The sequence below is a fragment of the Vicia villosa genome, linkage group LG6, assembly GCF_029867415.1.
Source record: "Vicia villosa cultivar HV-30 ecotype Madison, WI linkage group LG6, Vvil1.0, whole genome shotgun sequence".
Classification (NCBI taxonomy): Eukaryota; Viridiplantae; Streptophyta; class Magnoliopsida; order Fabales; family Fabaceae; genus Vicia; species Vicia villosa.
The window spans coordinates 120,248,670-120,263,928 of NC_081185.1; the positions used below are offsets into that span (position 1 = coordinate 120,248,670).

General features: G+C 28.3%; 1 protein-coding gene across 2 annotated transcripts; it reads left to right on the top strand.

Moving 5' to 3' along the window:
- Positions 1-4,798: 4,798 nt before the first annotated feature.
- LOC131612217 (uncharacterized) lies at positions 4,799-8,598 on the top strand. Of its 2 annotated transcripts, XM_058884021.1 has the most exons (4): positions 4,799-4,856; positions 4,912-5,193; positions 8,147-8,274; positions 8,409-8,598. In XM_058884021.1, exons 2-4 carry the CDS (start codon positions 4,986-4,988, stop codon positions 8,502-8,504), a joined length of 432 nt encoding a protein of 143 aa, XP_058740004.1. In that variant the 5' UTR covers positions 4,799-4,856; positions 4,912-4,985; the 3' UTR covers positions 8,505-8,598. The 2 variants fall into 2 exon arrangements, with proteins under 2 accessions (XP_058740004.1, XP_058740003.1); XM_058884020.1 differs by having other exon boundaries at positions 4,802-5,193.
- The last annotated feature ends 6,661 nt before the right edge of the window (positions 8,599-15,259 follow it).

A 15,259-nucleotide genomic window follows, 5' to 3' on the forward strand; every position in this document is an offset into this window, starting at 1 on the left:
CGTGTGAGAGAGTGTGGAGAAGACAGGTGGCATAAGATCTAGGACACCACATTTGTCCATGTGATACTTTATCCTCTTTAGCTTCTTTGTTGAGTTAATGAATGTTAAGTGAGTGATATTTTCTATGAGGGGTTATTTCTCATGCATTGATTATTCATTTTCTCACTTATATGTTTTTATGTCATTTTAGAACACATCCATTGTAATTATTATTGTTATTAATTAAAACAATCCCCCTACTTGTTCTTATAATGACAAGACCAATTCCAAAAAACGAAAAATAAAGAATGTAAATATAGTTAAGTCTCTTTCGATTTAAACATAACATTAGTAAGTACAACACAAAGTCTAATCATAATATTAGGTAGCAATGCTTTGAACATATTATTCGTTGTTATTAGACCAACATTACCTTACACGCTGTCTTTAATAGTTCCTCTTATGCATCTCTCGCCTAACACTATTTATAGCCATGTGATTTTCCTATTTCGTAAACTTATCGTGAGAGAAAACTCTAGTTCTCACTTTGAGATGGCACCATCTTGAAATTCACATAGATGAAGTTCATATCGTATCCTCTTTACTTGAGATACACATTCTTGGCATTGAACTTCATTAAAAACTCAACCCTCCAAATGCAATGGTGAACATTATTACATAATGTTGCACAAACATCCAAATCAACGACTTGTTGTTATCCATTGAATCTTGAGGTTAATATTTTATTAACGTTAGATTGGGTTGTCGCTGTTGTTGAAACTCTTACTCTAGGAGTTTCAAACTCATACCTCTCGAGGTAGTCTTTACTAAATCTCTGGCCAGTGGCTTAGTAAATGAATTAGATAAGTTATAGCTCGATCATATATATGTGAGTGAAATGATTCTATCCTTAATCAATTTTCTCATGAAATAATGTCTAAGACCTATGTGCCTAGACTTTCCATTATACACTTTGTTGAATGCTCTAGCTAAAGTGGTTTGACTATCGAAATATATCATCACCTTTGAAATGTTGTCTTTAGCCAAAGTTACTTCCAACATAAGGTCTCTCAATCATTCAACTTCTTGACCAGCGGAAGCAAGAGCCGTGAACTCTGATTCTATGGTTGAAAAATTAATACATGTTTGTTTCTTGTTCTCCCAAAAAATTGCACCTCCAGCTAGTGTAAATATCCACCCATTTATGATCTCCAACACTCAATATACAATGCTAACCATTTGGATTGTTAGTAAATCTACTCATTTTAGTAACTACCAATGCTATGTCGAGTCTGGTGCATTGCATCAAATACATTAGACAATCAATTGCAATTACATATTCTAATTGAGCCACAACTCTTCCATCATTCTTTAAAAGGTTGATACTAGAATCAAATGGAGAGTTCATTTCTTTAAAACGTAAGTGTTTGAACTTGTCAAACATTTTCTCAACATATTGTATTTAAGTAAGTTCATAACCCTCACTATTTCACTTTACTTTGATCTCTGAAATAGTATCAACTACTCCAAGATCTTTCATCTTGAATGTGGAAGTTAGAAAACTCTTTGTTTCTAAAATTTCATTCATCTCTTTGCTAATGATCAACATGTCATCAACATAGAGACAAACAACTATTGCAATGTTTTCAAGCACCTTTGGGTACAAACACTTGTCACAAGAATTGGGAATAAATCTTTTTGTCAATATAATAGAGTCAAACCTTTGATGTCATTGTTTTAGTGCTTGTTTAAACCATATAAGGGTTTTACAAGCTTTCACACCTTTTGTTGATTTCCAGAATGCACATAACCTTCTGGACCTTCCATGTAGATTTCCTCATCGAGATCAAGCGGCCTGATACATGTTGTGGGTGATCTCAGAAGCGTGCTTGATTTTCTTCGCAAAGATATTCTAAATGAAGGACATGTCCATCATCCATACAGTAGTAACAGCCTCCTCAAGAGTGTGATCAAGTCGAGGCGAGAAAATGTCAAGCATCTACAACAAGGGAATTATCTCCCTTGAAGCATTGTCCCTAGAAAGACGAGTCCATTTGGGATAACCCTCTTTCTAGGGGTAGTGTTGGTCTTCATCCTGGCCCGTCTTTGTTAAAATTAGGGACAAAGTGCCTCCATAATTAAAGTGGTTGCAGCAATAAAAAGCTTGTCGAACCCGGGGGTAATAATAGCAATCTCATCCGGGGGTAATAATAGCAATCTCATTGGTTGAGATGGGAGCAACGGACGGAGCATGAGTAGTGGTCTAGGGAGAGGGTATCACAGCCCTGCTAGAGGGACTAGTCTTGATGCCTTAGGCACTGACCAGATCAAAGAACATCTACAACTTATCCATGGTGTCTGCAAAATACAATCACGCGTGTCAAAAAAACTTTTAAGATTTTGTCCTCATCAAAAATCTCTTTTCTTTTTTCCTGGCTAACCACACTCACGTCACGATGGCGTAAGTGTCAAGTAGCCTCTTCCTTACTTCTGTGGGAGGCACCTCATCGGAATCAAATCCTTCTTCATAGTCAAGCCCTTGAAACCAAAAATGCAAGTCTCTCTACATCGCCGTTTCATCAAGGGAAAGGAGATTTGGTTTGGTGCAGTAAGAAAGGAAGTCTCAGCAAAAATGAGATGAATAACACAAGCGAAAAGATTTAACAGGAGAATAGCACAAGGTGAGGTGAGCCTCTGACATAGGGGGCTTCCCTAACAAGTTTAAATCTCTCAATTACAATGATGATCAAAACATCAATCGAATTTCATTAAGTTCTCTATTTCTTCAAGAAAAAGATAACACATTTGATTTGATTTAATAATAATAATAATTAATAATAATAATAATAATAATAATAATAATAATAATAATAATAATAATAATAATAATAATAATAACCAAAATAAAACTATAAATCTATGATTATTGCATCATCTATGAGCCTCTTGCTTTAAAATCCATGCATTTTAATTAAGATTCGGTGGAGAACAGATGATATTTGCATTTCATTCGTATGTGTTAGAACTTAGAAGGGTTTCAATGTGACCGACAAAAATGATATTAGTGCATTGACATTCTGGTACGCAAAACGTGTCAGTTTACGATAAAACGGCATCATATCGCATATCAAGCGTGCTTTAGAGATACATGCAACTCTCTCCATGCAGAATAAGCTATCCATCCAAAGTGCCACATACATATTCTACACCAATTTTGGTAGATAATTGAATCAACTATACATGTTATTTTGACTTTATTTCCATTTTTTCTTTAATCCAAACCTATAAAAGTCTCATAGGAGTATAAATAGTAATTGTCGGTTGACTCTCTGCTCATGAGCTGATAGATGAGTAAAGAGATGTGTGATCTTATTCATAGAACCTTTAAAGGAGCCTACAATACTATGGTGAAATATTACATTGAACAAAGAGCACCTTGCCCACTAAATTTTTACCAAAAATGGTAACGCACTAAATATATGGATGATTTCACGTCCGTAATCCAACACCAATAACCACTCATGTTCATCCAACAAGTTGAATTGAGCTTTTTACCATTCTTGAAACTTTTGGAAGAACCTACAATGGATAGTCATAGTGGAGAAAAACACTATAAGTTAACATGAATTCTTGCATACACAAAAAAGTTTCATACACTAATAAAATATTGATTTTCAAACGAGTTTTCACCTAGAATGAATATTGGACTGAGGTGAAAATGATAGCGTCACATATCCCCTCGATTGGGAAATGCAATGGAAAAAATAGAGGCTGTTTGGTTTGGCGGTGGGATTCCTAAAAGCGCGGCGAAAATTCATGGTAGATTAAAAGCTACCTTTTGTAGCTTCTCCAAATCACGGTGGGAGGACAAGTGAACGTGCGTTTGCAGCACCAGATGCTAAACCAAACAGACCAATAGATGGTTATGCATCTTTGATTCTCAACAATTACACTTTTTAATCTATTTTAATATATAAAAATCAATTACCATCAAATTCCCTTAATTACCCTAATCACAATCAATTAAACATGGTTTTACATACCCCTGAGCGTCATTTTACATCTAATCATGATTACATTCCAACATCCAATTTAATGCAAAACTTCTTTATTGGAACACGCTTTTTTATTGCATCGGTGCATTTTCATTGGGTCATGCAGACATAGAGTCAAGTGAAGTCTGCATAATTTCAAATTTGCATACCTTTTCCATTCCTCTCATTCAATTTCCTTTGCCTCTTGAATCCTATAATAACTACATAATGCATCTCTCATCCACAAGTTCAACCCTAAACCCATTTGCTTTATTCCATACACAACAGTATTTTTATTGCTTTTACGGTTTAGTGTATTGCTTTTACGGTTTAGTGTATTGGGAATTGTTGAACCATTGTATGAGTCACTACTAGAAATTTGGCCTACGGCCACGCTAAAATTTTCCACAGCTCAGAAACTGTGGCCACCTATATGATTTGGCCATGGTTATCAAAGCGTAGACTGTGGCCACATATATGATTTGGCCATGGTTATCAAAGCGTAGACATATGTTATAGAATATTGAATCCGGAGTGTAAAACTGTGGCATGTACTTCAATTGCCACGGTTAGACAACCGCGACCTTATAATTTTGACTACAAACTGTGGCCCAAATCCAAAAATTTGGTGCCCGCCATGTTTTCCCTCTTTTCTTTTGGTTTCCCTCTTTCTCTTGTTTTATATTTTATTTTATATTTTATTTTTTTTAAGATTAAAAAGAAAAAAAAACTAAAACAAATAAATAAAAGGGAATTAGGGTTAAGTGACCTTTGGAATTCTTCTCTTCTCCCTCTCACGATCGTGAAGCAGCGACGACCTCACTCTCTAACATTAGTGTACAGGCCTCACTCTCTCATGTTTCTCTCTCTCAACTCTCAGCTTAACATTAGTGTACAGGCCTCACTCTCTCATGTTTCTCTCTCTCAACTCTCAGCTCACCTCTCGATCGATATCTCTGTCGGCTCTATCTCATGGTCTCTCTGCTACCGATTCTTCACTCCCTTTGCTATCACCGATCCAACTCTCTCTATCATCATCGTTTTGTTTCGAATTCAGTAACAGCAAACATACAAACCTTCAATCTTACCCTTTATCCCAAACAAACCCTAAGCCCCAATTCGTTATTGATTTTCGGTGATTTCAAGAGTATATTTATAAGTGAATCAAAGCAATTGCAAGGTAAATAACAACGGCAATTCAAGAGCTGATTGTACTTTGTTTGAATCTATAATTTTTTAGCTTCTTGTTGTTGTGTTTTTGGTTGGTGATTGTGATATCTTAAGGATCTGTTATGTTATGAGTTTTTAGGATGATTAGGATTTAAGAATATACAAGATTTTTTAGAGTTTCAAAATTATCTACTTAATATAAATCCAAGGTTGTCATGATGGCAACCTTGAAGAGAACTCTAACCCTAATGCTTATGTGGCATGATTTTAGCAACTCTTAACACAACTCTAACTTATGTGGCATAATTTTAGAATTTTCAATTTTTATAAACCAATTTTTTTCTAACAATATTATTAAAGCCATTGCTTTAACCACTATCTTTTTTAACAATATTGATCTTTCTAACAATATTTTTTTATTAAATCATCTTTCTAACAATAACATCAAATAGTAAAATATTAATAAATAATCATTACTTTATTACTGATCCTTCAATAATTATAAAATATACACTTATAAAAATAAAATTTTGAAATTTTACTATTTCTTTATATATTATCATAATCATAATTCACCTACACTTCTTCAATTAAATAAATAAATAAATATAATAATAATAATAATAATAATTACCAGTAGTAATAATAATAATAATAAAAAATAATTTAATCAATTAACTAATTCTATATAAATACTTTTTTATGTATTTTCACATAGTTATAACCTCCTCCCAAATATATTCTTCTAATAAATTAAATACTTTAAATAAATACTAATAAATTTTTATAACTCCACCTCTTCAAATAATATTCGTAACCTCTCCTACTAATTAAATAATACTAATTAGCAATAAATAAGATTTAGTGAACGGTTGGTAAAAATTAGCAATAAATAAGACTCTATGAATTCTCACGCATATAATTCATACCATTAAAAGGTTTTTATATTTAATTTTTGACATTAAATGATGGTTATGAATTTCAAAGGTATATATTATACCTTTTGCGGGCAAGAGGATTGTTTCAATTTAGTTTTTCTATACTAGAATTAGAATTAGAAGAATAATCTGGTATGAAAATTTTGATATTTTCTTTTAATTCTCCTTTTTTTTAACTCTATTCAATGACTACGAATATTTAATTTTGTTTATTTTTATATATTATATATATTTATATATAATTTTTAAAATTTATTTTAATTTCCCCTTTTTTAAATCTATACATTGATTTAAAATATTTAATTTAATTTATATAAATTGTATATGTTTTTTTCCTATTCTAGATCAGAAGAATAAATGGTATGTAATTTCTCCTGGTACTTAGATGTGGGGCGAAAACGATTCAATGGATGGATGATGATGGCGCATGGTATTGTCATGGAATGAGAAGCACCAGATCCGAGAGCCCTCTCAAGCAAATGCGTGCGTTTTTACTTTTCAAACTGGCCAATGATAGCGTGCCAGCACATCGTCTCCTACCTTGGGAATATATATACACTTTAAAATTCTCTTTTCTCTTTATACACTCCATACATTTATTTAATATATTTATTTTTGTTTATATATTTATATTTTTATGTTAGTTCAGAAGAATAAATTTATATATATATATATATATATTTGTTAGCTCAGAAGAATAAGTTGCATTAAAATTATTAATTGCAGTAATGATATAATCATTTATTGTGTTTGTGGTTTTAAGAAGAAAAAAATTCTATTATGCCTACACTAATTTTTTAATTTGTTCTGTTTTCAATAATTTGAATAATGTTCTTTTATTTAGGTATTGCAACCGATTGACCAAATATTAAACACAAATTTTTTTCATAACAAAAATAATATATAAAATTAATGAGTTTTAATTTTTCATTTAATATCATATAAAATAGGAACATGAGTGGTGAGTACCCACTTTAAAAAATATTGTATCATCAATAATATTGCATTTAATATATCGAGAAAATTTGTTAAAGATTATAATTAAAAAAATAATAAATATAACCGTTTATATTAATAAATGAAATTAATTAAAAAATATATAACTACAATATTATAATAAAATATAAAATATTTCTAAAAACTTATTAAACATCATAAAAATATCCAAAACCATGTTTAATACTCTAATTTTTATTTATTTATAAAATTAAACATCAAAACTAATATAAATTCCTGTATTGATAATTATTTATTAATTTTAAATTAATTAATAATAAACAAGACAATATCACTATACTTCAAAATATATTTAATTATTGAACTATTTTATGATTATAGACTATACAATTTGTTATATAGAACAATGACTTGCAATGAATTAATATATAAAAAAATGAGAACTGAAATATATACAAATAACGTGATAAAACAAATCTTTTAAATTAATTTTAAAATAATAAGCACTATTAGGATGACATATAAGAAATTCTCCATTTCACTCTCTTCAAGTTTTCATTTTTTTTATTTTATTTAATTTGTAAATTTACAGTGGCGGAAAGTTATTAATATATTATTATATAAAAATAATTATTCATTAAAGTCATTGAATTTTTAAGATACAAATTAATTGGATATAAAATTTAAAATAATTCTTATATTATTTACAATTACGTTAATTTTTTTATTGCTCCTTGAAATTCAACATATCTCAAATATTATAAACTCATATATAATAATAATTGATCCTCCATATTATTCTTAAAATTTAACTTTTTCTCAAATATATATTTATACTATATATAATATTTATTTAAATAAAATTATTTAAAAAACACTCTACAATCAAAACAATAATCTAAATTTTTAATGAAGTTTAAAATTTTATAAACAATGACAATAATATATTATAAGGCAACCGCGCAACGCGCGGGTTATATACTAGTTGTTTAGAAATGTTATGGTTTAAGAAGTTAGGTGATTTGATGATTTAATTTTAATAAGTTTGTTTGTTGTTGTTATTTTTAGGTCCTGTTGCTGAGGATATGTTTCACTGGCAAGCAACCATCATGGGGCCGGCTGATATCCCCTATTCTGGTGGTGTGTTTTTGGTTTCGATCCATTTTCCTCCGGATTATCCATTCAAGGCACCAAAGGTAGTCAAACCCTAACTTGTTTCGACGTTAGTTGCTTGTTTGTATTGTCTATTTTTATGATGTTAATAATTCATTGAGATAAGTTTGTTTGTTATTCAAATTGCTGCTTCAAGGCGGATCTTGTATCTTGGCAGGAGGTTGTTCGTGCTTTTGAAAGAGTTAAGAAGGTTTGTCATCTTAACTTTAGTGTGCACTTTGTTTATGTTTCTTCGGTTGTTGATTCTGGTTGAATATGAAGCATATACACATACACCGGACATGACACTGACATATAGACAAAAGTGTCCGTATATGAGTGTCTGCCTTCAACTTGAAGTGAAATATGTTGCATAATAAGGATAGTTTTGCAGTGGAATTTGTTGCGTAGTGCTGATAGTTTTGCAGTGGAATCTGTTGCATAAATATGATAGCTTTGTAGTGGAATCTGTTGCGTAACTTTTTCAATTTGGTTAGAAGGTTCCTTGTGTAGAGTTTTTCAGTAGATAAGTTATTTGCAGTGTAAGGGTCAGTTTAGTGTACCGCTAGAAATTGAAGGATGAAATGTGCATGAACGATTTTTCCATGGGGTGAAATTTACAAAAAATTCATGTTTGATTTTTCACGGGGATGGATTTTATTTTAATAATCATGTCTTAGATTTTTGTTGTATAGTACTTTCATAAGGATTAACAGTGATGCATAGCTAGAACTAGAAGTCATATAAAAACGAGGGGTCAATGCTAGTATTTTAAAATTAGTAAACCCCCAAATTTGTCCATAAGAAATTTGATAGATGGCACATTAATCTTCGAGAAAGAGAAAACCTTACCCATGTTGATGAAGGTGCTGTTTTAGGTTCGTAAGAATATTGAATTGTTTGTAAAGCTTAGTTTTTTTATTGCAATATCACTGAATTGACTTTTCTAATTTTACTAAGGTCTAGGTATAGTTGAATTTGAATTATGATATGTGATTCTCTAATGTTTTTATTTCTTAAGCTTAAGGTTAAATTTGATACTTTTTATCATTCACAAAAACATATGAGGTGCTGACTAAAATATCATTATTAACAGTATCATTAATAAATACTAAAATATCATTATTAGCAGTTTAGCAGTTACTTCACTACTACATTTTTGACTCACTTTGCTTGTTGTGAGATTAAATTTGGTTCTATATAAGTAGGTCTTGGTAAAGGTACAGCAGCTGGTATATCTATAGCAGGAATTTGGTTCTACGGCGCTTTCAGCGCAAGATGGTAATGGTATATTTTTGTATTCATATTCTAATTGAAGTTCTTATTAAACTATTTATTTGAACTTATCTTATGGTATAAGCACTTGTATAGCATTTGAGAAGTCCTATAAGAAATACTATATGACATACTCGGAAGTTGTTCTTTTATTTCAAAAAGCTTTTGGTGATAGCTTATGAAAACAGAACATTCTATAACTATCAAGCAAAATCATTTCAGCAATGCAAAATACATGTAAAACATTTAATATGTAACCCGTTGACCATTATCCGTCCTATAAAGTTAAAAAATATTTAAGACACATAACAAATGCTTAGGATTTGGTAAAAAATAGGTTAATCTTGTGAAGGTTTTGCAGCCAATGAGTTTATCAGAAAAATTGATGGGGGGGTTTCGATCCAAGTTCTGGTTAATTATAATTTATAGTGTACATGGTTCAGAATTATGGTAAAGTTGTTTTTGCTTATGTATAGATGTTTTGGCAGGTTGGTAGCATGGTTATGGACATGGCATACTATTGGTTGTGAATGCACTTGAAGCTAGGACTTGATTACTTGAAGAAGCAGCAAAGTGGAGATGTAAAGAGGGAGTGAAAAGGAAATGGAAGCTTTGTAGTGAGCTGGAAATTGTACTTGTTACTATTGGTCGATGTCGATATACTTTGATGCATGGTTGTTTTGAATTTTGGATGACATCCAAATTTAATTATCTTTATTTTATCGAACTTATTAGTGGGTACGCAACGTCACTTAATGAATATTTTGTTTTTGACGTTAATGATAATTTGCTTGTAATTAATTAGATTCTAATCATCAATATTATTGTTAATTTTATATTGATAAATATTATTGTTAATTTAATTTTATATTGATATATATATATATATATATATATATATATATATATATATATATATATATAAATTGACATATTTATGTAATGATACAGAAATAAACCGTGGCAAGATAAATGGTTTAGAAAGCATAAATATAACAACGGTTTTAAATATGTGGTCATAACCAAACCGTGGCTATATCTTGAACTAATACTGTGTCGTAAACGTTAAAATGAAACTGTGGCTTTACAATATAGCCACAGTTATTAAGTCATGGCAAATACAAACCGCGGCCTTAATCAAGCTACCTAAACGTGGCCTAAAAATGCCACGGTTGTAAAAATGGCGTGGTCTATACCAAAAAACCGTGTACTTTACTTTTGGCCACGGCCGTATACTCCACCGTTAGATTTCCGTGGCCGAACCGTGGCCTCAGCGTTACGCCACGGTTATTTTGCATAAAGCCTCGGTTTTCTGGGCGTGGTAGGAGGCCTTTTTTTCTGTAGTGAGTCCCTCCATCTATCTCTTTGCATCACCTTTTCTTCTTTCATTCTCTGTTATTTATTTCCACCTTCTTCATTCTTTGCATTCTCAATTTTTTATTCTCTTCCTTTGCTCCTCATTCACTGCTCTGCCATCATTCAGTTGCTCTGCTTAACTTCAGATCTTACTATTCTGCATATCTACGAATTTGATTTTCAATTTTAATTTCTGATTCGCTAATATAATTTTTGTTTGTTTCAGGATTTTAAATTCAGATACGTGAAGACAAAAGTTTTGCTTTATAATAGATTTGTGATTTGCACCATCATCTGCATTCAGTTTCCTTACCTTTAATTCATTAATGTATTTTTTTGCAGTGACAAAGAGTGGAAAATTTGACTGCATCAAGGATATTAACGACCACAAAGAAACGTGGAGTTGATTTAATGAGATAAGAAAGAGAGTATGGTGTTTACTTGATTTTATTACAATAGAGAAGACATAAATCAAAGAAAGAAAAAATGATTTTGGATTGAAATAAGCACTTTTTATAAGTGTTTTTGGAGATGAAAAGTTATTTTTACGTTGCTGCACACAAAATTTACATCACTGCATTCTCTTTCCTTCCTCATGGTTACTTCTTTTATTTATTTTTCTTTAATTTTTAATTAAATGGTGAAATGTCATTTCTTACTTGATTTGAAAAATTCAATATAAAAATAATTAAGATTATTTTTATTAATTATTATTGTTAATTAAGAGTCGTTAGTTTTAATTATTAAGATTTAGTTTTTTTAATAAATAAAGTGAAAGGTTTTAATTTTCCCACTTTATTTTTCTAAACTCTTAACTTTTCATTTTTCTACATTACTCTTACTTTATTTTTTTTTGAAAAAGAAAAAAAAATATATGAGAAATAGAAAGTGGAAAAGTTTAATTACAGAGCATTCCATTGAGAGAGATATATTTTGTTTATTTTTTATTTTTATTAAATATTTTGTTATATTATATGAGTATAGAATGAGTATTATCTTCTAAATATTGCTTTAAAAATTTAGGGTGTTATTATATATATTAATTTTTAATATATAAGACCATCAAATTATCTACTATCTATATAAGAAAATCAATAGCCGATTTAAGGTGATTTTTCATACCCTAATTATCTCATTAATCTCTAAACAATTCTTAGGGTCTATATCAATAATGACATTAATCCGCAGAATCTTTTTACGGCTATATAATTAACATTCTTAATTATTTGTTTTTTTCCAAAAATTGCAATTGTCTTTTGGTATTGAATGAGAATATGAAAAATGAATGAGAATATGAAAAAAAAAGACAATAATTGAATGAGAATATGAAAATATTAATTGAATGATAATAAGAAAAATATTTATTCAATGATAATAAGAAATCGGAAGGCAATAATTTTTTATAAATGAATATTTTACATGGACAATAACAATAGGTGAATACACAAAAATCACAAGATCATTTTGGTCCTATAAAAATTGATTTAATAAATTAAGTATGATTTTTTATAAATTTATCTTAAAAAAATATCATAAATTAAAAGAAAATAATTATATTTAATATTATGACTTAATACAAGAAAAAAAATACTTAACTCCTTCTAATAAGAATTTCTGATGATTAATTTTGATTTCAAACTAATAGATAAAAAATATTTATTTAATATTTGATCTAAATTATCTTAAAATAATTGGAATATTCTTACATTACCAAAATATAATATGGTATAATCCTTTTTTTTTTAATTTTCGTATATATGTAATTCATATAAATACTTATTAATAAAACGTTAAATTAATTAATTCAATTTTATTTGGATTTTCAAATTTGTTTTTGATTTAGAGTGTCAATTTTATAGGCAACAATAATTTGTTTCTATAAAAATTGTTTCAATCAATTAAATATGATTTCTTTTATAAATTTTTTAAGCAAAAATATCATATACCTAATAAAAAATGATATATATTATTATTACATGATACAAATAAAAATAAAATTGACATGAAAAAATGTTAGCATTTATTTATGATAAGATGTTAACATTTATTCTAAAAGTTGATACATATATTTGTTTTTATTAAAAAACATGAGAAAATTATGATTGATGAATAAACAAATTTTTTTTATGAAAGACACAAATTTATTTCTTTTTTATATTTAAAACAAAAGGCCAAGATATCAACTATTATATATTTATTTACTATTTATAAAAATATTATATATAAGTAGTGTACATCCTCATATTTAATTCTTTAAAAAAAACTTTTAATATATTTAATTGAAAAAAAATGGGTATATGAATTTCACTGGAGAGTTTAAAATTGGGATTGCAATTTTCTCATGTAAAATTTCAAAAGGAAGGATAAGATTTCACGGGAGAGTTTGACTACGATTCTCTCCTATAAAAATTTCACCAAAAATAAAGTGTCTTCATGGTTCGGAGGACCATCTTAAATTCCAATAAATTAAATATATGATTCACTGAAGTTCAATGGAGAGTTAAAAAAGGATTAGGATTTGATTTAATTCATAAATTAAATATGATTTTTCAATTTATTTATTTCAATCTAAATTAAAAATTAACTACACACAAATAATTATAAAATGCATTAAATTATTACGTGCCAAATATTTACGTTCCAATTAAATTGTTACCATTTTTATTATGTGACTCTTTACGTGCCAAATATTTATGTTTCAAATAATTCAATCATGCTTTGTTTCTTTTTCCAATTTAATTATTTTGATTCTCAATGTTAATTGTAGCTAACGAATCTTAAATGCATTATTACTTTAAATATTAATCATATATATATAATCATATTTGACCTAAAGTCTTTTTCCAAACCCTATTATACTTCCAACAGTTTTTCTCGGTTAAAGAAATTAACCTTTTGAATTCCCACTCTATTCATTCATCAAATTTTTGTTTCGATTTATAGTAGATTTATGATTCACACCAACCTCTGCGTTTGGTTTACTTGCCTTTTATTTATTAATGTATTTTTTTCAGTGACAAAGAGTAGAAAATTTGACTACATCAAGGACATTAACAAAAAAAAAAAAAGTGGAGATGGTTCGATGGGAGAACAGTCTCATTTTTCATTAAATTTTCGTAATAATCAACCTTAAGAGTTTATTAATAACAATTATACATTAATCAACCTAATAAAAATATTATGTTGAGTTAACAGCCCCAAATTATTAATCATAGAAATAATAATATTTTTAAAATTGATATATAATAATAATAATATCTCTAAAAGTTATTTATGGCTAAAAAAATTCACACGATTAATTTTTTTTTGTTTTCCAATCCTAATTTATTTAATAAAATATTAAATAGTTTTATTTTATTTTATCGCAATAAAGGACCAATAGAGGTAGATTTTAGTTGTAGTAGGTTTTAGTTGTAGGTGGTAATAATTAATAGTCTTTTTTAATTAGAAGTTTGAAGAAAATGTCATTGCGAATATGTAGTTTTACGTGATAATAATTAGTTTTCTTTTTTAACATTTGCAATTATTAATATTTTTTAAGAAATAATTGATCTACTATTATAATAACTACTATCATAATAAGAAAATCGATGTCTACCAAAATTAATTTCATGTCCAAGTTTAAACAAATATTTTAATCCGATTTTCATGCCTTCAATTGTCTTTTTTCATCATCAACTCATATTAGCATGCCTTATGTCTTTAATATTTGCCAATAAATAATAAAAACAATCATTATTTCTTTTGCATTCTACAAGTTTTCCAATCAATTCCAATATCTAAAAGTAATCATTACAGTTAATTAATCATAAAAAAGTGAAATTCATATAACTCTCTACCTTCCATACAATATCAACAAATATATAGTACCTTGACATAATTCAAATTCAAATAGAGGAATCAATATAAAATAATTGTAAATAAACATACAAAAAAGATTTTGTATAGAATTAAAAATTAAAAATTAAATGCATATAACACCTTTCAATACGCATTATTGTATCTTTCCCATTGAAAATAGTTGACATTACTTCTAATTTATATTCATTTCTTTAATATCTATAAAAAAATATTTGACATTAATTCTAATTTATATTCATTTCATTAAATATATCAAATATAAAGAAAGAGTTGGTATATAAATCTTTTTCTGTGAAGATTATAAATAAAATTATACGTTATTTTTTATTTAATAAATGTTCTATTTTTGTTATTGGATATGCAATTTGAATTAAATATTTTTGCTGTTTTTATTTCATTACATTAGTATTTTTGATTCGGTATGAGTAGCTAACATAAATATGAGAATTTAACGACATATATGTGATAAGTAACATTAATATTAACAATATACATCTTTTGTACAAATTTTTCTTTGGTAAATCAAATTAAATATAT

Bases quoted from the DNA above. Each gene is read 5' to 3' on its own strand.
- LOC131612217 (XM_058884021.1), top strand. From the start codon at position 4,986: ATGGTCTCTCTGCTACCGATTCTTCACTCCCTTTGCTATCACCGATCC. The intron at 5,194-8,146 runs GTAAATAACAAC...TGTTATTTTTAG, and splicing joins TGAATCAAAGCAATTGCAAG to GTCCTGTTGCTGAGGATATG. The intron at 8,275-8,408 runs GTAGTCAAACCC...GTATCTTGGCAG, and splicing joins ATCCATTCAAGGCACCAAAG to GAGGTTGTTCGTGCTTTTGA.